General features: G+C 43.4%; 1 protein-coding gene across 6 annotated transcripts in view; it reads left to right on the forward strand.

Annotated features, from left to right (window-relative positions):
* Positions 1 to 27,181, forward strand: part of LOC110500641 (rap1 GTPase-GDP dissociation stimulator 1) — a 58,658-nt gene that overhangs the window by 12,272 nt on the left and 19,205 nt on the right. For 3 of the 6 annotated variants that reach the window (XM_036958106.1, XM_036958104.1, XM_036958108.1), the window contains 6 exons: positions 4,042 to 4,152; positions 6,355 to 6,477; positions 8,516 to 8,641; positions 12,844 to 12,990; positions 17,269 to 17,397; positions 17,807 to 17,932. In XM_036958106.1, the coding sequence (XP_036814001.1) occupies positions 6,384 to 6,477; positions 8,516 to 8,641; positions 12,844 to 12,990; positions 17,269 to 17,397; positions 17,807 to 17,932 (622 nt within the window). In that variant the 5' untranslated portion in view covers positions 4,042 to 4,152; positions 6,355 to 6,383. The remainder of the gene's footprint in view (positions 1 to 4,041; positions 4,153 to 6,354; positions 6,478 to 8,515; positions 8,642 to 12,843; positions 12,991 to 17,268; positions 17,398 to 17,806; positions 17,933 to 27,181) is intronic. The other 3 variants (XM_036958105.1, XM_036958107.1, XM_036958109.1) reach the window with 2 other exon arrangements.

The following is a 27,181-nucleotide window of genomic DNA, read 5'->3' on the forward strand; positions in this document are numbered from 1 at the left end:
TATCTAGTAATATCATCAATCATGTGTAGTTAACTAGTGATTATGATTGTTTTTTATAAGGTAAGTTTAATGCTAGCTAGCAACTTACCTTGGCTTACTGCATTTGCGTAACAGACAGTTTCCTTGTGGAGTGCAATGAGAGAGAGAGGCAGGTCGTTATTGCGTTGGCCTAGTTAACTGTAGGTTGCAAGATTGGATCCCCCGAGCTGACAAGGTGAAAATCTGTCGTTCTGCCCCTGAACGAGGCAGTTAACACACCGTTCCTAGGCCGTCATTGAAAATAAGAATGTGTTCTTAACTGACTTGTCTAGTTAAATAAAGATTAAATAAAGGTGTAAAAAAAATAGTTAAAAAAAAAATCTGCAAATCGGCGTCCAAAAATATCGATTTCCGATTGTTATGAAAACTTGAAATCGGTCGTTCCGATTAATCGGTCAACCTCTACTTCTGACCCACTGAAATTGTGAAACAGTGAGTTATAAGTGAAATAATCTGTCTGTAAGCAATTGTTGGAACAATTACTTGTAATGCAAAGTAGATGTCATAAAAGACTTGCCAAAACTATAGTTTGTTAACAAGACATTTGTTGAGTGGTTGAAAAACGAGTTTTAATGACACCAACCTAAGTGTATGTTGACTTCTGATGGGAAAACATGTTTTTTTATTAAGTTGAACGTGCAGTCTTTATAACAATGTTGGATGAGGTTACATGACCAAAAAGGTACTCATTTCGTTGAAGGACCCATTAATCCTTTTGATTTAAGTAGATGATGAGTAGAATCGTCAGTAGGCTATCTTGACTCCTTGGAACAGAAAGTTAGGCCTAATGCTTATGGAGGATTGACTGGCCCTGTCATGTCTTTATGCAAACATTGCCTGTGTGTTTTATGACGTGTTATGGGAACACCTGACTCAGGCCTCATTGGCTATAAGGCGGGACCCTGACAGATACCATAATCTGAAAGGCAAGAAAAATCCATTATAGAATGGAGGCCAGCCTGGAAAAAGAAAGTCTCGTTTGACTGGTTTTAAAATGTCATATGATTTAATCCTAATCCTCACTGCACACAGGAGAACATCTGCGGGATGGGGAACGTCAGGGTCTTTGCTTTCTGTCTCTGTGTCACCGCACCTCCTCTTGGCCCCGTGCAGCCCAGAATCCAATTAGCTGAGCACTGTAACCGCTCCAGACACCAAAATCTCTAAATTATTAGTTGGCCCAGCATACCAGGTGTACTGTCTAGACACAGAGAATGTCCATTACGATAAGGACCCATCAAAGTACTGGCGGATCCCAACATGACTTGAATTCATATTTTATTGACATGTTGGTGTTTACCCAGTGAGTATGTTGACGCAGTCGTAATGGTTTGATACCCGTTGCCTAGAGCTGGGACAATAAACCAAACATTTTAGGTGCTGGCCACTTATTGTGGACATTTTGCTGATATCGTTCATTATGATGAATAACCAACTAACTAATAACTACTAGTGAAATGTGAAGTTTGAAATGAAATACGTTTTCTAATATGGGTGATTATGAACTTCATGTTCAATTTAGCGTTATGAAAATAATTTTTTTATGCAAAATAGATTTGTCCCTATTGCCCAGCTCTACCGCTGCCACGTGTCAGCTGTGCCCAAGGTTGTGGATCTCCTCAGGGATGAGTTGTACATCCGCTCATGTCCTGATTTATACACTGCTCAAAAAAATAAAGGGAACACTAAAATAACACATCCTAGATCTGAATGAATGAAATATTCTTATTAAATACTTTTTTCTTTGCATAGTTGAATGTGCTGACAACAAAATCACACATGATCAATGGAAATCAAATTGATCAACTCATGGAGGTCTGGATTTGGAGTCGCACTCAAAATTAAAGTGGAAAACCACACTACAGGCTGATCCAACTTTGATGTAATGTCCTTAAAACAAGTCAAAATGAGGCTCAGTAGTGTGTGTGTGTGGCCTCCACGTGCCTGTATGACCTCCCTACAACGCCTGTGCATGCTCCTGATGAGGTGGCGGATGGTCTCCTGAGGGATCTCCTCCCAGACCTGGACTAAAGCATCCGCCAACTCCTGGACAGTCTGTGGTGCAACGTGGCGTTGGTGGATGGAGCGAGACATGATGTCCCAGATGTGCTCAATTGGATTCAGGTCTGGGGAAGGGGCGGGCCAGTCCATAGCATCAATGCTTTCCTCTTGCAGCAACTGCTGACACACTCCAGCCACATGAGGTCTAATATTATCTTGCATTAGGAGGAACCCAGTGCCAACCGCACCAGCATATGGTCTCACAAGGGGTCTGAGGATCTCATTTTGGTACCTAATGGCAGTCAGGCTACCTCTGGCGAGCACATGGAGGGCTGTGCGGCCCCCCCAAAGAAATGCCACCCCACACCATGACTGACCCACCGCCAAACCGGTCATGCTGAAGGATGTTGCAGGCAGCAGAACGTTCTCCACGGCGTCTCCAGACTGTCACGTTTGTCACGTGCTCAGTTTGAACCTGCTTTCATCTGTGAAGAGCACAGGGCGCCAGTGGCGAATTTGCCAATCTTGGTGTTCTCTGGCAAATGCCAAACGTCCTGCACGGTGTTGGGCTGTAAGCACAACCCCCCACCTGTGGACGTCGGGCCCTCATACCACCCTCATGGAGTCTGTTTCTGACTGTTTGAGCAGACACATGCACATTTGTGGCCTGCTGGAGGTCATTTTGCAGGGCTCTGGCAGTACTCCTCCTGTTCCTCCTTGCACAAAGGCGGAGGTAGTGGTCCTGCTGCTGGGTTGTTGCCCTCTTACGGCCTCCTCCACTTCTCCTGATGTACTGGCCTGTCTCCTGGTAGCGCCTCCATGCTCTGGACACTACGCTGACAGACACAGCAAACCTTCTTGCCACATCTCGCATTGATGTGCCATCCTGGATGAGCTGCACTACCTGAGCCACTTGTGTGGGTTGTAGACTTCGTCTCATGCTACCACTAGAGTGAAAGCACCGCCAGCATTCAAAAGTGACCAAAACATCAGCCAGGAAGCATAGGAACTGAGAAGTGGTCCCCACCTGCAGAACCACTCCTTTATTGGGGGTGTCTTGCTAAATGCCTATAATTTCCACCTGTTGTCTATTCCATTTGCACAACAGCATGTGAAATGTATTGTCAATCAGTGTTGCTTCCTAAGTGGACAGTTTGATTTCACAGAAGTGTGATTGACTTGGAGTTACATTGTGTTGTTTAAGTGTTCCCTTTATTTTTTTGAGCAGTGTACTAGGGCTCACCACTGTATGACCCCTGGACTGTCTATCATAGTGTTGTGTCTAGAGCTACCATATGAGAGGGAGAATGAGGAAGGGAAGTGAGGATGCAGCACAGAGCTGTGTGCATTCTTTTTTGGTCTGAGGAGCCAAAAGGCTTAGATAGTTGGGAAATTTTAAATTACAAAAATGATGCATGTTTTCAGGACAATTTGTCATGTTATGGGTCTCCCTTGACTTTGTAATACTGTTTGAGTCACTCCGATAGCGTAAGAACAAATCATAAGCCATGGCAACATTTTTTAGAATTGAAGGAAATTGGCTTTAAAATGGCAAAATTGTCTCTGCGGCCAAGAGATGTATTTTTTTTAACGTTTGTCAATTGTCAACTGTGCCCAATACCACGACCCTGCCACGCCTCCCAGCTAAACCCCATTTTGACCCAGAAACAATCCTGCTGTCTGCTACCTTTGTCTTGCTGTGTAGTAACGTTACTAAAACAGTGATTAGACTGCTTGTTTTGAGACACATTTTTATTCAGAATTCACAAAATCACGGATGGCGGATTTAGTTTCGCCTACATGTCTCTCTCGTGTACTGTTTTATTGTGTGATATGACTTGTGGGTTGCTCTATACTGTATGGCCCAAGGTAGTTGTGGTCAAATCTAACATCCAGCCACAGTGTGATTTAAAAACGTTAAATAGCATATTCTACCTTAGACCGAGGAGTAAATTGACAGGTTAGGACGAGTGCTCATTCACTTTTTCCCTCCTCTCCCAGCAGATAACCTGAGCGAAGCGCTGAAGAAGCTGAAGCTAGCCTCAGCGGACAGCGCCACAGACAGTGTGGAGAGCTGCCTGGACTGCTTGCTCAAAGCACTGGCCCACAACAGTAAGTTTGACCCACACTCCTCAGAGTAAGTGAAATACACAGTACAGGATGGAGGAAATGGAGAGCTTAGTTAGACTATTTGGAGAACAAAAAAAACATTCTAGTCACTAGGCTCACATTTTGTTTTCGTACAAGGCCTAAGAGAATATCTCAGTCAGTGTTATTCACAAACCTGTCTGTCCTCCTTAGTTTGGGGAACAACCAATATGGCTGGGAATTGACAGTGACTTCACAATACAATATTATCACGATACTTAAGTGCCGATACAGTATGTATCGCGATTCTCACGATTCTATATGTATTACGATTCGATACTGTGATTTTATTGCGATTCGATGTTCCAAACATATTGATCACCATGTCTGCTGCAGAGGGAAAATGGAGAGGCACGAGAACAAGTTTTGATCAGTCATGGAGTGTGCTGAAAATGTTCTCTCTATTTTAAAAACAAGATGGAGAACAAGCTATGAAGGAAAATACTAGCGTTTTGGTGCAGGTATAGCCAACTAGCGCAAAAATATTGCAGTATTGTCATAACGATATAAAATATTGTCAGTCATATCCTGATATGTAACTGTATTGAGCCCCTCCCGACCATCACTAATAACCATCTGCATGATCTGGCTTGGACTATCAAGTATCTTGTTTTTGGAGCATTGTAATGGCCTAACTTCTGTGCTTTTAAATTCATCGAGTTGTTGGCTTTCTGCATCCTGTCTTTTTAGCTTTGTGCTCTGGTGTAGCTAGGTTTAATGTTCTACTGCATTTGGAAGTACACCCCCCCTCCACACCCTCCTAGTCTCTTTTGGCACTGACAAGTGATGAACGTGCAATAGTCTGTTTGGATGAGGAGATGGCCAAGAAAACCAAAAGGCGCACACTTTTGCCGATGCTACCTTTAGCCTAATAGTAAAAATTAAAGTGACGGTAATAATAATTTCATTGGTTAACCCTGCAGGTCTAAGGACTTAGATCGCAACATCTACTAAGCTAACATATGGAATTGTTTTAAGATGGTCATACAATATCTAGCTTAAACAGTACATTTTATCTTTTTAAACGAAACATTGAATTTGAGCTTTACTGCTATAGCCCATAGAAACGGATTGAATTACACATTTGTATATGACAAAACACAGTCAAAATGTATAGTAATGAATATGGTTTTGAAGTGTCTATGTCTGAGAGAGATAAGACAACTCTGAAATTTTTTAGACCCGTTTGGTCACTTCATTTGTGGCACTTTTACCCCCTATGCACGTGGTGCTATTTTTACAGCCTGGTACCAGGTTACCTTCAGACTACTCCCCTTAAGCTTGTGTGAGTCGTAGAGAAAAATAACTGACACCTTTGTGTGTGAGAGTCTCCCCTTTGTAGCTCAAACGGTTCTGGTTTTAAAGACCATTTCCTTGTCTGGAGCCTCTTGTGTAGAAAAACACAGCTTTTAGAAGCCTCGTGTCATGGAATAGGCACACGCGTTATAATGGCGGAAAGAGGGGATTGAGTTGCAGCTGCTACAAGAAACGGTAGCTTGCATAAATACGCAGGGAGCTTTTCAACATGTCACGTGTGACGCCTAGGGGCGGCCGGTTGCCTAGGGGCGGCCGGTTGCCTAGGGGTTGGAGCGCTGGACTAGTAACCGGAAGGTTGCTAGATCGAATCCCCGAGCTGCCAAGGAAAAAACTGTCGTTCTGCCCCTGAACAAGGCAGTTAACCCACTGTTCCTAGGCTGTCATTGTAAATAAGAATTTGTTCTTCACTGACTTGCCCAGTTAAATAAAGGTTAAATAAAAAATAAAAAAAAATTGACTAAGAGGTTAATAAAAATTTCAGGGCTGCACTGTCGTCCCGCTGGTAATTTGATTTATATGGGCCATTTTCTGGAGCTTGGTTTAGGATGATCATAAATAACCCCAAAAATGGAATGACCTGGATGGGATGGGATTATGTGCCTCTCCTTGCCCAACTCACCCCATGGCTCTTTTTCAATTAATCCTTCCTCAATTCCCTACAGTGTTTCTACTTTCCTCTTTCTCAAAAAGCATTCGAAGGTGAGATGGGAGATACCTTGGATCTTCTTCTCCAATATGGTTGAAAGGGCCAAGGGGATAGGATGCAAGGAATCAATGAAAGACAAATTGAGATGGAGCCCTTGTCTTTTTTTTCAACTGTTCACCTCCTTTCTCCTCTCTTCCTCCTAGATGCTAATGCCAGTGAGAAGGTCCAGGAGATGGGCGTTCTCTCCCTGCTTCCCACCCTGCTGGCCCCACAGTCCTCCTGCACACCCAAAGTAGCCAACATCATAGCTGAGGTGGCCAAAAATGGTGAGGCTCCCCCCGCTTGGTTTCTCCACACCTCATCTCATCCTCCCCAGGAAACATAATTATCTTCACTTTTGGTTCTACCATCTTGTCTGTATACCATTTTTGTATTTTTTATATTAAACGTTTTATCATATTCTCAGCTTTGTGTGTCTGTCATAGTGGCGGTTTAGCATACATCTGTATTTCTCATTTAATTGTCATTATCTTAATTTTGTTATTTTAATGGGATTGTGATTTATCTAGTTGTGGGCTGATGGTGAAGATTATGGATGATTCTCTTAAAGACGATCAATCTTAGACAGTCACTTATGGGTGATTATTCTATAGATGTTTGCTGTGTAGCCTAGATTGTGGTCTAGTCCCTGTGCTCATTTCTGTTTGTTCACACCACTCCCCATAAGCAATTCTGCCTTTACCCATTCCAACGGCAACAGATGGCTTCAGTCTCTCTAACAGAAGGCACCATAGGAGACCTGTCTGTTGGTGTTGCCATCCGTCTTGCTTTCCTAGACCATAGGAGACCTGTCTGTTGGTGTTGCCATCCGTCTTGCTTTTCTAGACTGTAGTCGTTTTCACACAACGTCAGCACAGTGAATCATGCATTTACCTCCTGCCATACTGTAGCTTGATCAAGGGAAAATGCACAGCAGTGAGTGGCTCGTTTTCAGATTCAGGAACTCGTAAGATCTAGTTGAGATTAGAGGTTAGAACGAATCAATCAACTTAAGGCATTCATAACGCTCACAGAAGCACTTAATAGACATGAAATAACATCTGCATTGTGCCCTATTTAAAGCTTTATACTAAGGTTGAGATTGGGCATTCAAATAAGTTGATGGCTTCTTGACGCTCCAATTGTAGAGAAGTCACACATTTTCTTGGCCACATGTTGGACTCAAGCAGTCTTCCATTAGCAATGTGGCAGATTACAGTATGCAGGCCTCTCAACTTGCATACTGCAGTTATAGCAACAACTGGGCCATACTAAGTGCTTTTAGTGTAATTTATGCGTGGGTTTCAGGGAAGGCAGGCGCAGAGTTGAAAGGAAGTGACTTGAGAGTTGGGGGAAGACAAGTCTAACATAATGAATGGATCGCTGCCTGCTGATGTGCCAGCCTGAGACTTGGCACCAACCCGCTGGCATTTTATCTGTCAGAGGCCCCCGGAATTGTCTATGCCCAGTCCACAGTGGAAGGCTTACTGTGTGAAAGATACTGGACTAAAATAACCTTTTTCTTGCATACCTGTGTTTAAGCACTTTTTATTTAAAACCTAGTCAGTATTATATGAAGGTTTTCTGTACTTGGCAGAACTTTAGGGCTACCTTAAATGTATTTCTGACAAAGATCCAGAGTTGTTTCATCCAGAGTTGAACTTTTTTTTATTATTATGCGTTCATATAAAAATGGTCAAATGTGGATGCACTTAAGACGCATCCAGTCTTCCATTGACTAATCAATTGGAATTTGGCACACACAGTATATTTCTGAGCAGATTGGAGACTATAGTGAAATGCATTTCAATTCCAGTCAAACCAGCAAATGAACTGAATCGCATTCTCTGAATGACAAAATCCTCCAAAAATAACTGGTCCACTTTTCAGTCAATTTCAACTTGATTTTAAATTTCATCTCCTTCATCGAGACAGAATGGACCATAAAGGTAGGAGTAGGGTGAAGTTTACCCTAGACACAGATCATGGGGCGGCAGGGTAGCCTAGTGGTTAGAGCGTTGGACTAGTAACCGGAAGGTTGCAAATTCAAACCCCTGAGCTGACAAGGCACAAATCTGCCGTTCTACCCCTGAACAGGCAGTTAACCCACTGTTCCTAGGCCGTCATTGAAAATAAGAATTTGAAAATAAGAATTTGTTCTTAACTGACTTGCCTGACTTACCTAAAGGTAAAAAAAAAGGGCAATTTAAAAAAAAATTCCCCCACTAATGTGTAAGATTGGGGATGGGGAAGTTTATCCCAGGTCTGTACTGTTGGTAAACTTCACCCTGGAGCCTAATCCTGACTGCTTCCTCTCCCCTCCAGAGTTCATGCGGAGCCCCTGTGTGGAGGCAGGCCTCATCCCTCCCCTGGTGCAGCTGCTCCACTCCAAGGACCAGGAGGTGCTGCTGCAGACAGGCCGCGCCCTGGGCAACATCTGCTATGACAGCCGTAAGTTCATCCTGCTATAGGTCTCCCTCTCAAAGGCTTCTCTTACACATTTCGTATAGGATTCCTTCAAACATTTGTCATAGGCCAGTTGGAAAAGGACCCGGAATCGGTGTCTATGGGTTCCGCCATAATTATTATAATTTATGGGAAGGGGAGGTCAACTTTTATAAGAAAGGGGGACTGCATCTTGCCTAGGTGTAATTATGGGGGAAGTACTGAATCGACTTTTCCTTTCAACTGGCCCTCCTCTCTTCCCTCTCCCCTCCCAGAGGTGCTGAATTGCATCATGCAGGGGAAACAGGTGTCAGTGGATTCTAAACCGACTGTTAGCATTATCTGCTCTTTTTGATGACATTGGTCTGCTGAAAATCTGTTTAGTCTTAGTTCATCATAATATAATGCGATATAACCTGTTTCTCATCTGGATATTTTGGAGGTGGGGAGTACTCTGGCCGGATGTAAATTGGAATACTCTGGCCGGATGTAAATTGGAGTACTCTGGCCGGATGTAAATTGGAGTACTCTGGCCGGATGTAAATTGGAGTACTCTGGCCGGATGTAAATTGGAGTACTCTGGCCGGATGTAAATTGGAGTACTCTGGCCGGATGTAAATTGGAGTACTCTGGCCGGATGTAAATTGGAGTACTCTGGCCGGATGTAAATTGGAGTACTCTGGCCGGATGTAAATTGGAGTACTCTGGCCGGATGTAAATTGGAGTACTCTGGCCGGATGTAAATTGGAGTACTCTGGCCGGATGTAAATTGGAGTACTCTGGCCGGATGTAAATTGGAATACTCTGGCCGGATGTAAATTGGAATACTCTGAGGTCACTACCAGTATGATATTGTCTGTGCTTCACCCCATTATCAATATGAAATCCATATTTCATCTGTGGACTAGCAAGAGGCTTCGCTAGGCAGCTCTGTCACTATTGTCCCGCGTGGCTGTTGGTATAACATGGTGCTTGCAACGCCAGTGTTGTGGGTTCAATTCCCACGGGGGACCAGTGCGAAAATGTATGCACTGAATACTGTAAGTCGCTCTGGATAAGGGCATCTGCTAAATGACTAAAATGTCAAATGTACTATTGAGAATTTCTGTCCGTTTCAAGAGGCGACGGAGTGGCAGCCATAATCATTCTAGCCCAGAACTCCTGCCACATTTCTTTCCCCAGACAGACACCTCAGAGACCTATGTCTGTCACACAAAGGTAAAACTGCTTACAATCACTTCCCCCGATGCCTCTAGAATAAAATGTAGGTGACTTAATCAAGAGTTGTCGTGAATACATTTGAGGAGAAAATGTCATTGTCGGGTTTTGCTGAGTGGTTAGTGGTCTGTCTGTTGGGTCGAGGCCTTAATGACAGCTGTTGTTTCTGGGGCATTGTTTCCCAGATGTCTGTGGTTTGATAGAATCAGAAAGAGTTTGAGTGTGGGGGCAATTGGTGAAGCCTTTTTTTGGCATGGTGGCAGAAGTGTGTGTGTGTGTGTGTCAGTCAGAGCTGCAGCTGTTTTCAACTCTTAATAGGGGCACCACTGAAGAAAACAGTTTAGAGGGAGTCTGTAGCTGTCTGGTTGCTCCGGGTTCTGGCCCTTTCAAAATGTAATCAACACAGCAACAATCCTACCACTTCAACTGCCAATTGCATTCATACAACTTCCAGACCTAGCAACAGAAAAACAGTGCCAGCATTTTGTCCGTTGTCCATTAATGCCATCCAGATTCCAGCCAGTTTTAGTCCTTCTCCCTTGCTTTCTCTTTTTTGTCTCTTTCTTCTGCACTTTCTCCATCCTTCTCCTGCACTCTCTCTCGCTCTCTCTCCAGTCTATGCACATGCACACACACACTTGCGCTCACACTTTTTTTCTCTGGCTTCCTCTCTCTCAACTCCATCTCTCCCCTCCTTTCTCTTCCTGTCCATGGTCAAGTGTTAAGGAAGTGGGCAGGTGTCCCAACCAGGTTGGATGTGGGGGACGTGGTTGGCTGTGGACTAGCAAGGTCGTGGTTGGCTGGTATCGGGAGACTAGAGGCGAACCAGTCTGTGCATGTCCACGAACGGGATGACTGATCACTTAACACTTCCTCTGCCAACAAGCCAGCTACGCTCCAGACACCACATTCTGGCTGCCACCGCTATGCACACATAACACTGTATAATGTGTTGTGTTTCTGTGTTAAAACCGCTAGTACAGACAATGATATACTGACAAGGCCCATAACGCTTCCTCTGCTAGCTACACTCCAGACATCCCCATAGTGTCTGCCGTCGATATGTTCCTGTGTTGGCTAACGCAACGCTTGTACAGACGTTTTGTTGACTCTACGATGTCCAGCGTTGGCGTACTGTCACAGGATGTGGCTTGTCATTTTCACAAAGGGGAAATACTCCCCCATTCCTTAATTAGTGTTTACTTTGACAAGGACATTATCCCCAATTCTGAGTTCTAAGAAAAGTCATTCATTCCTGGTCTGTAGTCTGTGGAAATTCAACCAGAATAGGATACTAAACATTAGGAACACCTTCCTAAGCGTTCCACATTTCTCGACACAAACCGGTGCACCTGGCACGTAGTACCGTACCCCGCATTCAAAGGCACTTAAATATTTTGTCTTGCCCATCCACCCTCTGAATGGCACTCATACAATCCATGTCTCAAGGCTTAAACATCTTTCTTTAACCCGTCTCCTCTTAATCTACACTGATTTTGAAGTGACTTTAACAAGTGGCTTCAATAAGCGATTGTTGCTTTCACCTGGTCAGTCACCTGATCAGTCAATGTCATGGAAGGATGTTCTTAATGTTTTGTACACTCAGCGTATTTATCAGAGCACGTGGCCTCCCTCCGGGCTCTGGTCTTTCATGCTACATTTTCTCTTGGCACATCAAGCACTCATTGTCTACGCGATGTCTGCAGGCAAAGGTGACGTCCTTAAAGTTCAAACCCTAACCTCAGGAGCACCAACAAATCTCCATTTTAGTTGACCACAACTAGCATTGTTAACCACGTTTCTATCACAGGTGAGGTTGAGTCCTATTTCGTTTAATGATTTATAACTATGACCGGCTTATTGCACTTTGCATTTTTTTAAAGATCGGATTTGCATGGCTGTAGTCGATTGTTATGTCGAGCAGTATCCCACAACGGTACTGTGATCTGTAGTAATGTGGTGCTAATTCAGGTTACTCAATGAGGCCTCTGCTAAAAACGATTTAATAAAAACAGACTAGTCACTTGGTATGACATAACTTCAACTCCCATGGTCCCAAGGCTGTCTGGTTTTCAGTTCCCAAGATGTGGCCTTTTATTTGCACAAAGAGAACAGCCGTTTTGTCTCTCCTCAATTCAGCTGGGTTTCATCACTCCACCTCTGTTGCTGTTCAGTCATGCTCATTTGCATAACATGACTCAGCTACATTCTGTTTAGCTGGACTCTAGTATGGTTGTTTCTACCACTATTGACTATAATGTGTGCGAGCTTGACAGTGATTCTGACAAGTGACAAATGATTGTCCACCAATTAAGGCTGTATATTTTGAGTTAATCGGAAGATTTGCTGTGATTAACCGTGACTAATTGCAAATTCAGAATTTGATCAAATTGAACTGTAATTTACGATTTTATTTTATTTTTTTATACGAAAAGCATTACAAGAATATTGACGTGTTTTATGTCCAAAGTAACGGTAAGCGAAATCAAGGAAAATGTATAAGGCATACTTTTTTTTTTTTACCTCAATGTCGACTTAAGACATCACATTTATTGTTTTTAGCTGTATAGATGTATTTTAGATTTTTTTTCAGTGCGTTTTGAATGCTTTCAGGCTACGATTAATCGCAAAAGAAAGGAGTGCACTAAAATGACAAACTGGAGTTACAAGATTAACTCTGCCAGCCCTACTTGGGTGGGCATGACCAAAAACACACTGGAATTATGTCACGACTCCCAGTTCTGTATGAAGGGTATGAGCTTTGGTAATGCTAGTTATTTTAATTTTATATTTTTGCCTCTCCTTTTCCATGTTCTGATGAATCATTATTATTTATGGTTATATTTAAATAGCATTTTTGTGATTGTGTATTTTATTTAATTTTTTACTGCTTGCTTAACTTTCTCTCTATTGATTTATTTTCCAGGTTGCTTGTTGTGATTTTTGTGGTTTTTCTTTGTTGATGTCCCCCTGACCTCTTTGTTTTGCAGATGAGGGCAGGAGTGCAGTTGACCAGGCGGGAGGGGCTCAGATAGTAGCTGGACACATAAAGTCACTGTCCCAAAATACTGACCCGGACAATGGAAAGCTCTTGACTGTCTTTTGTGGCATGCTGATGAACTATAGCAATGAAAATGGTAATAACAAACTCCCCCCGGATAAACTAAATTAACCAATCTGAACAGAGTAAACTTTTTAAAGAATTAATCTAAGAGATAAAGTGAGATGTTTTATTGTCATATACACCGGATAGGTGCAGTGAAATGTGTTGTTTTACAGGGTCAGCCATAGTATTACGGCGCCCCTGGAGGAAATTAGTGTTAAGTGCCTTGCTCAAGGGCACGTCAACAGATTTTTCACCTTTTCGGCTCGGGTATTCAAACCATTGACCTTTCAGTTGCTGGCCCAATGCTCTAACCGCTAGGCTACCTGCCGCCCTACTTTGGCAGTGTTGGTGACTGTACTAAACGTCATGTTGACAGCTTTTATCCAGTCTTAAAGTGATGGTTTACTTAAAAATGAAAGTTTTGTCTGATATTTTCAGACCTCAAATGTAATTAATGGTGAAACGAGTCCACGTCCCAGGCCATCTGTTGTGCTTGTTTATGTGGACCTCCATTAGCTTTTGCAGCTGCTACATGCCTCAAATCCAAACTAATTGTTATTTCCATATCGCTGGATCTACACAACTGGGACTTTATAATAGATGGTGTAGGGGCATGGACTCATTAGCCGACTGTTTTTGAAGTCTAAAAAGGTCTTGACAAATTTAGATTTTAGCCCATGTTCAAGTTTTATATTACTCAGCCTTTACTCACCATGGTGACAGGAGGTAGTGATAAAGAGGATTGTTCAATATCTGTTCCCTGGAGAGTGGTCTGTCTGCTTCAAGTCCACTTCCATTGCTTTCTATTGTATCTTGCTTGAGGCCTTGGTAATTTTCCTCTTAAAGCAGAGACTGCTTGTCCTTGTAATTGGTGGTGATGGTGTCCCTACAGCTTATACTGCAGCCATTTCTTCCCCTTTACACAGCACTCTCTTGTTTTTTAGTTAGATTGCCTATTCTCCCACAACCCTCCTTGCTAAGCCTATATGGTCCATCCAGGTGCAAGGTCCGGCCTAATCAATATGGATAACTTCTGCTGTCAACCTTCCAGCACCTGTTCCAGTTTAATTAGGCCGCGTTCCAAATGGGACCCTATTCCCTACATAGTGCACTACTTTTGACCAGAGAATAGGGTGCCATTTTGGACTCATACAGACTCACCATAAAATATGAATCTTTCATTCAAATGAACACGTTGTTTAGAACCGTTTAACTGTGCTAGCTAATTAACTAGTCTTGTTGTGATGCAATGATTTTGCCACTGGGGATTAGCAGTGACTCATTTTCCTTTGCAAGTATCTTTACTGCACAACTCTTAACACTACCTTTTTAAGGGTAGACTCTGCAATATGACATCATACACAGCGGGGGGGGGGGGGACAACTTCCTGCTTACAGACATCAACAACAAATCAAATCTACCAAAACAGCCACTATTGACTCTTCCCAATGTGCGTCCTCACTTGAAGCCTGCCCACATTGGGAAGAGACAATAGTGAAGTGTCAGTCTTGCCAGATTTGAAATTGGTTGAGGTCGGTAAGCAGGAAGTCACCCCACTGGGTATGATGTCATTGCTGAGTCTACATGTAAAGCATTTCAAGTAGCTGCTGTGGAACCCTCATCAAATTGGATTACAGAAAGTTGAGTTTTGGTCTTATTTGTTCCCCAGGAGTGTATTCACTAGTGACCTCATCACAGATTCTGTGCATAAACCGAAGAATACGATTCTGCACGTAAACTGAAGAATCTGTTGCGGCGGTGTAGAATGTGTAGGATAATGAGCAGCATTAATTCTGGTGTTTAGACCCAGAATTGCCATAGCTGATCAAATTACACAAGATTTTAGTTCTGGGTTAAGCGAGATGACCAGGAACCAAACTGAAGTAAATGGGCCGAAACAGGGAGTTGTCGCTGAATTTGTCCCATAAACTGTTTATGAATTGTTCTGATGCAAAACAATTTTGCAACGGTTTGCATGAATGAAAACACCCCAGGCTGGTTAGTGGTGTTGTGACAGGGATGCTCGGTGAGTGTTTATGCCCCTTTCGTCTACGTTCTAACCCTGATGTTCCACGACGTACTGCTCCTCTCTGAATAATGTAAATTATTAATGAATGGGCCAAGTTCTATAACTTTCTCTCCTCCGCGGGGGCAAGATGCATATCTCTTCTCCCGTACGATCTCTGACCAGTCCAAGGTCACTCATCAACTCTTTTGTCCTCCCGTTGAAAATAGACTGAGAATTTAAATGTGAGCAGAAATGTGGCGTTCAGGGGGGGTACATGCAAGTCAGTGACAACTCTTGTTCTTTCCCCCAATCAAACATGGAGCTAGGAGGATTTTCTTCGTAAACCTAATGATCTGCGATCAGATCATCAGACATTAAACAGTGCTGTGGTTACACAGAAATAGAGTTAGTAGAACGGCCATCCCCGTTCAAGTAAATGTTCCACGATGTGTGGAATTCTGTTTCCATGCGAGTTACTGTCCTCTGCTTGAAGCGGTGCTACTTCCGGTGACACTGACATTTAGCCTCAGCTGCCAAGCACCGCTTTCACTGCACTAAATCAAACCATTTCACGGAGCTCAGCAAAGCCTGATTTGACTTAAGTCAAATTGGATTCAAATCAGATTCAAATATCTCACACACAGACATGTTTTGACTCCATTAGTCAGTTATGGTTGGTTGTGGCCTCCAATCTGTTTAGCTTTGAATAAGGCCATTTGTTTTTATTGCTGCTCCATGAAAAGCATGTTTGAGAAAAACGAGACACACTTCATGTAGCCTCTATACCAAAGTTGAGAAAATAATGTAAGTAAACGTAATAACAAAGTGTGTAATATAACTCCCTAGTGCAATTACGTCCTGCTCAACACTGTTTATAAATGTAATTTATTAAATAAAGTTTGAATTATTTAGCACGAGGTTAGGTGTGAAATGTAGCCTAGAGTTGTTTCCAAGCCCTGTCATCGGCTACAATAAAACAAACGCTGTCTCAAATGTCACCACTCAAAAGGCTGAAAAAGTTGATGGTTGAAAATAATACATACAAATACCGCATGCTCTACACGTCCTTGGAACGGTGAAGAGGAGAGAAACCGCTTTCTCTCCGCTGATATACGGAATCTAACACGTCAGAGTAATGGAGTTGGTCTGCTCTGCGCACCACAGCGAGGGCCGGCGCATTTTTGCAATTACGCAATGCAAATGAGTTTGTGGCTGCCAGCGGCCCATTTCCTTCAGCTGGCTGTTTGTAAACTGTCACCACAGCTAATATAACCTTCATTAACATTAATAGAAGCTCTGCACGTCCACTGGTTTTTACAGCGTCCGTGCAAATTGAAGAAATAGAAATCAATATTTTTGTGTAAATGTAAACTTTGACCCAAGTTGGTTTATGTTTCTGGAATTCGCTCTGCTCGTGTCGAGGCCTATGGTTGTGGATTATGGTTAGGATCTAATGTTTTGAGTGAATAACAATTCTGGCGGATGACAGTTGATGGTGGTTGTTTTCAATAAGTACCAGCAAAAAATGTCAGCTTGTATTTCAGAGAGAACCCTTAATAATTCACTAATATAACTATTTTTCAATTGGTTTACTTCCTTTTCTCACTCACTTGCTTCCCCTCCTTCCTTCCTTCTAGCCTTTTATCGTCTACCTCTGTCTCATCACTTTCCCATTCTTCTTTTCTTTAACTTCTCCTTTTTCTTCTTGTTCTCTCTCTCTCTCCGCCCATTTTGTCAGTATTGGAAGTCTCTTAGTCAACTTAATCAACTCTTTTTCTTATCTTTCCTCTCTAGGCTCTTCTAGCTGGTTTTCCAGAGCTCACTACAACCAGGGAAATACATCTGCACTCTGATATCCTGTATATGAAAAAAATATATACTGTATAGCTAGTCTACATTTAGCAAATGGTAGTTCTAATGTGCAAATTTGTTTCCTTGTTTGCATGAACTAATTTCCCTTTTTTAGAAATTGCCTTTTTATAATCCTCTTGAGACTTGATTTCAAGACGTTTGGCTTTATACATTCCATTAGCTTTTCCACTTCTAATTATATTATTGACTAGTGTGGGTGTGTGTTTTCTGGCAGAGCAAGGCTGACAGTCTTTTTCATAGCCCAATGTATCTCTCTTCATAAATTACACACACACTCACACACACACACACACAAGGGTGTTTCTGTTTAGTTAATTTGCCTAACACTGCCCACCCTGATCTTTGTGGCCATATTGTAATTCAACCTCTCAAACACTAGATGGCAGTACTCTTACCTATCCTCTGATCTCTTCTGTGTGTCCTCTCCAGACTCCTTGCAGGCCCAGCTGATTAACATGGGGGTGATTCCCACCCTGGTGAAGCTGCTGGGGCTCCACTCAGACAACACGGCTCTTACAGAGATGTGCCTCATCGCTTTCGGAAACTTGGCTGAGCTCGGTGGGTAGTGGGACATCTTAGGGCTGATCAGAGAGGTCACTATGTATTTTGGGCATAAACCAAAGAAAATGTATTCTAAATTAATTATACGGTACATTGAGTAGAATACTGCTTCCACCCCGCCATTCTGGACTTAGTTCAGCTTTATACCATGCTCTCTGGGGCCTGGGCTTTGAGCATAAAAAATGGTCAAGCCCCAATAAAAGTTGAGCTGTGGACTCTCCAGTCATTCACATATTTTGTAAGTCCATGGACAGAACTGATTCCGGTGTGTATGTCTTTAGCATGGTGCTGAATCTTTGATCGTTATCATGCCGTACACTTGGCATGAAAATGAATGAACACAGTTGGCCTGCGCACAAACCGACTGGACCAGTCATTTCATCTTGATTTAACTTAATTTCTGCAGAGTCCAGTAAGGAACAGTTTGCCTCCACGAACATCGCTGAGGAGCTGGTACGTCTGTTCCAGAAGCAGGCAGAGCACGAGAAGAAGGAGATGATCTTTGAGGTCCTGGCTCCACTCGCTGAGAATGGTAATTGAATACAACTTTTTCTTTATCCCCACAGGGGCAATTAAGACCGGCAAGTCAGGTTATAAATATTAAATATACACTATACATTACCTTTGGAAAGTATTCAGACCCCTTGACTTTTCTCTACATTTGTTATGTTGCAGCCTTTTTCTAAAATGATTAAATAAAATACTATCAGCAAGCTACACACAATAACCAATAACGACACAGCAAAAACAGGTTTTTGAATTTTTTTGCAAATTTATATCAAATATAAAAACATACCTTATTTACATAAGTATTCAGGCCCTTTGCTATGAGACTTGAAATTGAGCTCCGGTGCATCTTGTTTCCATTGATCATCCTTGTGATGTTTCTACAACTTGGAGTCCACCTGTGGTAAATTCAATTGATTGGACATAATTTGGAAAGGCACCCACCTGTCTATATAAGGTCCCACAGTTGACAGTGCATGTCAGAGCAAAATCCAAGCCTCGAGGTCGAAGGAATTGTCCGTAGAGCGCTGAGACAGGATTGTGTCGAGGCACAGATCTGGGGACGGGTACCAAAACATTTCTGCAGTATTGAAGGTCGCCAAGAACAGTGGCCTCCATCATTCTTAAATGGAAGAAGCTTTGAACCACCAAGACACTTCCTAAAGCCGGCCGCCCGGCCAAACTGCGCAATCGGGGGAGAAGGGCCTTGGTCAGGGAGGTGACCAAGAACATCTGACGGGCCATTAAAAAAAGATTAAGATGGGCAAAAGAACAGACACTGATCAACAGTTTCTTGTCAATTTCTCTCGGAATAGCCTTAATTTTTCAGAACAAGAATAGACTGATGAGTTTCAGAAAAGTCTTTGTTTCTGGCCATTTTGAGCCTGTAGTCGATCCCACAAATGCTGATGCTCCAGATACTCAACTAGTCTAAAGAAGGCCAGTTTTATTGCTTTTTTTAAGCAGGACAACAGTTTTCAGCTGTGCTATCAATTCGCTTTTTAAAAGGATAAACTTGGATTAGCTAACACAACAAATTTTGTGATATTGCGCAGTTACAAATAGAAATCAAACTGGATGGACATCAGAAAAAGAGGAAGGATTTAAAAAAAACAGTAACAATTGTAAAATATATTGTCTAAAATGTGTAATAGGCTTCTACCTTCAGTTTTATACATAAGTGTTATTGTTCATTAGTTTACTCCAATTGGGGGAGGGGGTGGTTGGGTTTGTGAGGAATAATAAAGGTATATTCTAAAAATTGAAAAAAAGTGTATATTTACCCAAAAATATATGGGTGATTGGATATGATGCAGACAATTACATTGATGGAAGCAATCTATTTGCAATATTAAGCTGATCCACACCTTTAAAAAAAAAAGCGTGCCATTGGAACACAGGAGTGATGGTTGCTGATAATGGGCCTCTGTAGATAATCCATAAAATCAGACGTTTCCAGCTACGATTGTTAATGTTGTAAATGACTATGTCCACTGTATTTCTGATCATTTGATGTTAATGGATAAAAATAGCTTTTCTTTAAAAAAACAAGGACATTTGTTTGCTCCTCCTGAAATGTCTGTCTTAATTCATTCATTTACTTTTAGATTTGTGTGTGTTGCTGTGAATTGTTAGATACTACTGCACTGTTGGCCCTAGGAACACAAGCATTTTGCTAAATATGTCTATACGACCAGTAAAATTTCATGCAAATGTAAAAGTATTTGTAGCATATATTAGCATACACTGAGAATACCAAACATTAGGAACACCTTCCTAATATTGAGTTGCACCTCCCCCCTTTTGGCCAAAGAACAGCCTCAATTTGTTGGGGCATGGACTCTACAAGGTGTCGAAAGCGTTCCACAGGGATGCAGGCTTGTGTTGTCTCCAGTGCTTCCCACAGTTGTCAAGTTGGCAGGATGTCCTTGGGGTAGTGGACCATTCTGTCTAGTTAAATTAAACAATTCTTGATACACACAGGAAAATGTTGAGGCTGAAAAACCAGCAGCGTTGTAGTTCCTGACACAAACCGGTACACCTGGCACCTACTACCTACCTCGCATACTCCCTTAAAAGATCTACGCTTGAAAAAAAGAGAAAAAAGCAGCAGTACTGTTTTTAAAAAACTTACTGTTTAAAAAAAAAAAAAACGCCCTAGCCAGTATACACTTCCTCAAACTCAAAGTAGTCCGAATTAGTGTAAGAACTCAAATCTGTAAATCATTTTTACATTTTGCCGAGGGGATTTTGCATTTGACTAGGATGTTTTGATGCAGGATTTATTTCTCAAGTGAAAAAATTTGCATGAGGACAAAAGTCGTCTCTTTTGAATGACAACAGGTGATTTGTTGAATGATCCCTTCTTTTGACCAATCGCCGACGAGAAGACGTGGACTTCGGCTACTGATTTCGGCTTGCCTCAAACATTTTTGTGATCGGAACAGCCCCCCCTCCCCCCAAAAAAACCTTCCCGAAGTCCAAAACCTAACAGAATTGCCGTCATAATACTGTCTATGCACAAACCGTTTCGGCTGGGAATCATGTGATGCCTTTACTCATGGTCTTTACTTTTTGTGTCCCAAATTAGAAAGAAAAGTGACCAATCTATGCTTGAGTTATTTGACATTGTCAAGGATTTTTGTCAAGGATTACTTTTAAAAAAATATATTTTTTATTTTTTACAAATACAGATAATAATTGGTATTCAAAGCTTGGCTGTGAACCAATAGTATCAATCTTCCACCTATGTTACAGTATGCAGAAAACATTTTCAGATCCACACACATTTACATTATGACGTCACATTCCCCTGACAACCAATATGCCAACACAATATATCCTGACAACTATAGATGGCTGAATAGATAGATAGGAATAGAGTTTTTTTTATTTTATTTTTTTTATAAATAAGAGCGAGAACTTGTGAAAGAAATGAGAAGGGGGGGAGAATGAGGTATGTGAAAATGATGGCTAGGGTGCAGAAATGTAGTGTTGAATTATAATGCTAATGTTGTATTAGCATAGCTAGGGAATGCATCCCTATGGTTATTTTTTACATTAGCCATGCTAACATGTCAGATAAGCATACAGAAAAAGTGGTGCATTTTTTTTTTTTAAATGTCCAGTTCAGAATTTGAAACTCCCCTCAGCTGTATCGTTCTATCGGAAATGAATAATGCGTTGGTTGAAGTCTGTTAGGCGAGGAAACTGCTTTTATTGAAGTGCACACTGCAACAACAAATAAATTGAGCGTCCACGGCTGGATTTGGGTCGGCACCTAAAACCAAAACGTGCTCTTATGCCAAGTAGAAAGCTAACCTTGTTTTGGGACAGTATATGATATTTTAAAGGGGGATTGTCATCAGTTTAATGTACAGTGGTACATTTTCACTCACGGGAGTCGGGCCTGTATTATGTGGAGTCAGCTGTGGCCTTAGTAACTGCTTATTGGAGTGAAGTGGTTCTCGTATCCATAGCTGCTGGGCTGAGGCTGGCTGCTGAGCGTATTAAGAATGGTCCTTCCTGCCAACTTGACACAACTGTGGGAAGCATTGGAGTCAACATGGGCCAGCAGCTCTTTCAAAACCTTGTAGAGTCCATGAGATGGCCGACAGAGATGGCCGCCTCGCTTCGCGTTCCTAGGAAACTATGCAGTTTAGTTTTTTTACGTGTTATTTCTTACATTGGTACACCAGGTCATCTTAGGTTTCATTACATACAGTCGGGAAGAACTATTGAATATAAGAGCAACGTCAACTCACCATCAGTACGACCAGGAATATGACTTTCCCGGAACGGATCCTGTGTTCTGCCTTTCACCCAGGACAACGGAATGGATCCCAGCCTGCGACCCAAAACAAAGACGTTGTAAAAGAGGGAAACAAAGCGGTCTTCTGATCAGGCTCTGGAGACGGGATCATCGCGCACAACTCCCTAGCATACTACTCGCCAATGTCCAGTCTCTTGACAACAAGGTTGATGAAATCCAAGCAAGGGTAGCATTCCAGAGGGACATCAGAGACTGTAACGTTCTTTGCTTCACGGAAACATGGCTCACTCGAGAGACGCTAACGGAATCAGTGCAGCCAACTGATTTCTTCACGCATCGCGCCGACAGAAACAAACATCTTTCTGGTAAGAAGAGGGGCGGAGGCGTATGCCTTATGGTTAACGAGACGTGGTGTGGTCACAACAACATACAGGAACTCAAGTCCTTCTGTTCACCTGATTTAGAATTCCTCACCATCAAATGTCGACCGCATTATCTACCAAGGGAATTCTCTTCGATTATAATCACAGCCGTATATATTCCCCCCAAGCAGACACATCGATGGCCCTGAACAAACTTTATTTGACTCTATGCAAACTGGAAACCACATATCCTGAGGCTGCATTCATTGTAGCTGGGGATTTTAACAAGACTCCCTAAATTGTATCAGCATATCGATCGCGCAACCAGGGCTGGTAATACCTTGGATCATTGCTATTCTAACTTCCGCAACGCATATAAGGCCCTCCCCCGCCCTCCTTTCGGAAAAGCTGACCACGACTCCATTTTGTTGCTCCCTGCTTACAGACAGAAGCTAAAACAAGAAGCTCCCGCGCTCAGGTCTGTTCAACGCTGGTCCGACCAATCTGATTCCACGCTCCAAGACTGCTTCCATCACGTGGACTGGGATATGTTCCGCACTGCGTCCAACAACATTGACGAATACACTGATTCGGTGAGCGAGTTCATTAGAAAGTGCATTGAAGATGTCGTTCCCATAGCAACGATTAAAAAATTCCCAAACCAGAAACTGGATTGATGGCAGCATTCGCGTGGAACTGAAAGCGCAAACCACTGCTTTTAACCAGGGCATCGTGACCGGAAACATGAACAAATACAAACAGTGTAGCTATTCCCTCCACAAGGCAATCAAACAAGCTAAGCATCAGTATAGAGACAAAGTAGAGTCACATTTCAACGGCTCAGACACGAGGTATGTGGCATGGTCTACAGTCAATCACGGATTACAAAAAGAAAACCAGCCCCGTCACGGACCAGGATGTCTTGCTCCCAGGCAGACTAAATAACTTTTTTTGCCCGCTTTGAGGACAATACAGTGCCACTGACACTGCCCGCAACCCAAACATGCGGACTCTCCTTCACTGCAGCCGATGTGAGTAAAACATTTAAACGTGTTAACCCTCACAAGGCTGCAGGCCCAGACGGCATCCCCAGCCGCGCCCTCAGAGCATGCGCAGACCAGCTGGCTGGTGTGTTTACGGACATATTCAATCGATCCCTATCCCAGTCTGCTGTGCCCACATGCTTCAAGAGGGCCACCATTGTTCCTGTTCCCAAGAAAGCTAAGGTAACTGAGCTAAACGACTACCGCCCCGTAGCACTCACTTCCGTCATCATGAAGTGCTTTGAGAGACTAGTTAAGGACCATATCACCTCCACCCTACCTGACACCCTAAATCCACTCCAATTTGCTTACCGCCCAAATAGGTCCACAGACGATGCAATCTCAACCACACTGTACACTGCCCTAACCCATCTGGAGTAATAGAGGAATACCTATGTGAGGATGCTGTTCATCGACTACAGCTCAGCATTTAACACCATAGTACCCTCCAAACTCGTCATCAAGCTCGAGACCCTGGGTCTCGACCCCACCCTGTGCAATTGGGTACTGGACTTCCTGACGGGCCGCCCCCAGGTGGTGAGGGTAGGTAACAACTCCACCCCGCTGATCCTCAACACTGGGGCCCCGCAAGGGTGCGTTCTGAGCCCTCTCCTGTACTCCCTGTTCACCCACGACTGTGTGGCCACGCACGCCTCCAACTCAATCATCAAGTTTGCGGACGACACTACAGTGGTATGCTTGATTACCAACAACGACGAGACGGCCTACAGGGATGAGGTGAAGGCCCTCGGAGTGTGGTGTCAGGAAAATAACCTCACACTCAACGTAAACAAAACTAAGGAGATGATTGTGGACTTCAGGAAACAGCGGAGGGAGCACCCCCCCCTATCCACATCGATGGGACAGTAGTGGAGAGGGTAGTAAGTTTTAAGTTCCTCGGCGTACACATCACAGACAAACTGAATTGGTCCACCCACACAGACAGCATCGCGAAGAAGGCGCAGCAGCACCTCTTCAACCTCAGGAGGCTGAAGAAATTTGGCTTGTCACCAAAAGCACTCACAAACTTCTACAGATACACAATCGAGAGCATCCTGTCGGGCTGTATCACCGCCTGGTACGGCAACTGCTCCGCTCACAACCGCAAGGCTCTCCAGAGGGTAGTGAGGTCTGCACAACGCATCACCGGGGGCAAACTACCTGCCCTCCAGGACACCTACACCCCCCCGATGTCACAGGAAGGCCATAAAGATCATCAAGGACAACAACCACCCGAGCCACTGCCTGTTCACCCTGCTATCATCCAGAAGGCGAGGTCAGTACAGGTGCATCAAAGCAGGGACCGAGAGACAGAAGCTGTTTTTCAATCTCAAGGCCATCAGACTGTTAAACAGCCACCACTAACATTGAGTGGCTGCTGCCAACACACTGACTCAACTCCAGCCACTTTAATAATGGGAATTGATGTAAAATATATCACTAGCCACTTTAAACAATGCTACTTAATATAATGTTTACATACCCTACATTACTCATCTCATATGTATATACTGTACTCGATACCATCTACTGCATCTTTACGTAATACATGTATCACTAGCCACTTTAAACTATGCCACTTTGTTTACATACCCTACATTACTCATCTCATATGTATATACTGTACTCGATACCATCTACTGCATCTTGCCTATGCCGTTCTGTACCATCACTCATTCATGTCTTTATGTACATATTCTTTATCCCTTTACACTTGTGTGTGTATAAGGTAGTAGTTTTGGAATTGTTAGGATAGATTACTCGTTGGTTATTACTGCATTGTCTGAACTAGAAGCACAAGCATTTCGCTACACTCGCGTTAACATCTGCTAACCATGTGTATGTGACAAATAAATTTGATTTGATGCCCCGACGAATTGAGGCTGTTCTAAGAGCAAAAGGGGGTGCAACTCAATATTTGGAATGTGTTCCTAATGTTTTCTACACTCGTGTGTTAGACTGAGCGCGTGTGTGCATGTGTGACAGAGGGAGAGACTCACTGACTGTTGTCATCATTCTTGGCAGCACACTGAGTTATCCCCTTCTGCCATGTTCTTAGACGATGTCCTGATTTAACTCTACTCCAGAGAACTTCTCCCTCTCTCTGGCACGCATATGCACCACATTCACACATGCATACACAATACAATCCCAGACTCAAACATCTAATCTCGCTCTCCCCACACACGAACCCTGTATACCTTTCTCTCGTCTATGACCGTACTGCTGTAGTGACCTCTTTACCATTTGACCATAGCCACTGCCCAAGCCTGAAGCGGGTTTTTTCCCCCAACACGTACAGTCCACATTCAAGATTCCCAAAAGCCAAACAGCAAAAAGCACTCCGAGATCCAGGGACATGGTGCCGCAATTATTTATATTAACAAAAATGAATTCTCTGTTCAATATAAAGCGTAGATTACTGGAACTGTAAAGACATAATATGGTCTGCTATGTATGTTCAAGACACGTCTAGCTAGGACTCCTACCGAACGCCCAACTTCTTCCATTTGTCCTAGACTACACACTTGCCGCAGTACAATGAATGGGCAAGAGGGGGAGCCATATACTAATGTAAAATAATAACAAAATGAATAGATCAATCTGGTGAGGGAAAGGGGGATACCTAGTCAGTTGTACAACTGACTGCATTCAAACAATGTGGCTTCTGCAACACTGATTGGCAATACATTTCACATGCTGTTGTGCAAATGGAATAGACAACAGGTGGAAATTATAGGCAATTAGCAAGACACCCCCAATAAAGGAGTGGTTCTGCAGGTGGTGACCACATACCACTTCTCAGTTCCTATGCTTCCTGGCTGATGTTTTGGTCACTTTTGAATGCTGGCGGTGCCTTCACTCTAGTGGTAGCATGAGACGGAGTCTACAACCCACACAAGTGGCTCAGGTAGTGCAGCTCATCCAGGATGGCACATCAATGCGAGCTGTGGCAAGAAAGGCTTGCTGTGTCTGTCAGCGTAGTGTCCAGAGCATGGAGGCGCTACCAGGAGACAGGCCAGTACATCAGGAGACGTGGAGGAGGCCGTTGGAGGGCAACAACCCAGCAGCAGGACCGCTACCTCCGCCTTTGTGCAAGGAGGAGCAGGAGGAGCACTGCCAGAGCCCTGCAAAATGACCTCCAACAGGCCCCAAATGTGCATGTGTCTGCTCAAACGGTCAGAAACAGACTCCATGAGGGTGGTATGAGGGCCCGACATCCAAAGGTGGGGGTTGTGCTTACAGCCCAACACCGTGCAGGACATTTGGCATTTGCCAGCGAACACCAAGATTGGCGAATTCACCACTGGTGCCCTGTGCTCTTCACAGATGAAAGCAGGTTCACACTGAGCACATGTGACAGACGTGACAGAGTCTGGAGACGCCGTGGAGAACATTCTGCTGCCTGCAACATCCTTCAGCATGACCGGTTTGGCGGTGGGTCAGTCATGGTGTGGGGTGGCATTTCTTTGGGGGGCCGCACAGCCCTCTATGTGCTCGCCAGAGGTAGTCTGACTGCCATTAGTTACCGAGATGAGATCCTCAGACCCCTTGTGAGACCATATGCTGGTGCGGTTGTCACTGGGTTCCTCCTAATGCAAGACAATGCCAGACCTCATGTGGCTGGAGTGTCAGCAGTTCCTGCAAGAGGAAGGCATTGATGCTATGGACTGGCCCGCCCGTTCCCCAGACCTGAATCCAATTGAGCACATCTGGGACATCATGTCTCGCTCCATCCACCAACGCCACATTGCACCACAGACTGTCCAGGAGTTGGCAGATGCTTTAGTCCAGGTCTGGGAGGAGATCCCTCAGGAGACCAGCCGCCACCTCATCAGGAGCATGCCCAGGCGTTGTAGGGAGGTCATACAGGCACGTGGAGGCCACACACACTACTGAGCCTCATTTTGACTTGTTTTAAGGACATTACATCAGTTGGATCAGCCTGTAGTGTGGTTTTCCACTTTAATTTTGAGTGTGACTCCAAATCCAGACCTCCATGGGTTGATACATTTGATTTCCATTGATCATTTTTGTGTAATTTTGTCGTCAGCACATTCAACTATGTAAAGAAAAGTATTTAATAAGAATATTTC

This window comes from Oncorhynchus mykiss, chromosome 21 (assembly GCF_013265735.2).
Source record: "Oncorhynchus mykiss isolate Arlee chromosome 21, USDA_OmykA_1.1, whole genome shotgun sequence".
Classification (NCBI taxonomy): Eukaryota; Metazoa; Chordata; class Actinopteri; order Salmoniformes; family Salmonidae; genus Oncorhynchus; species Oncorhynchus mykiss.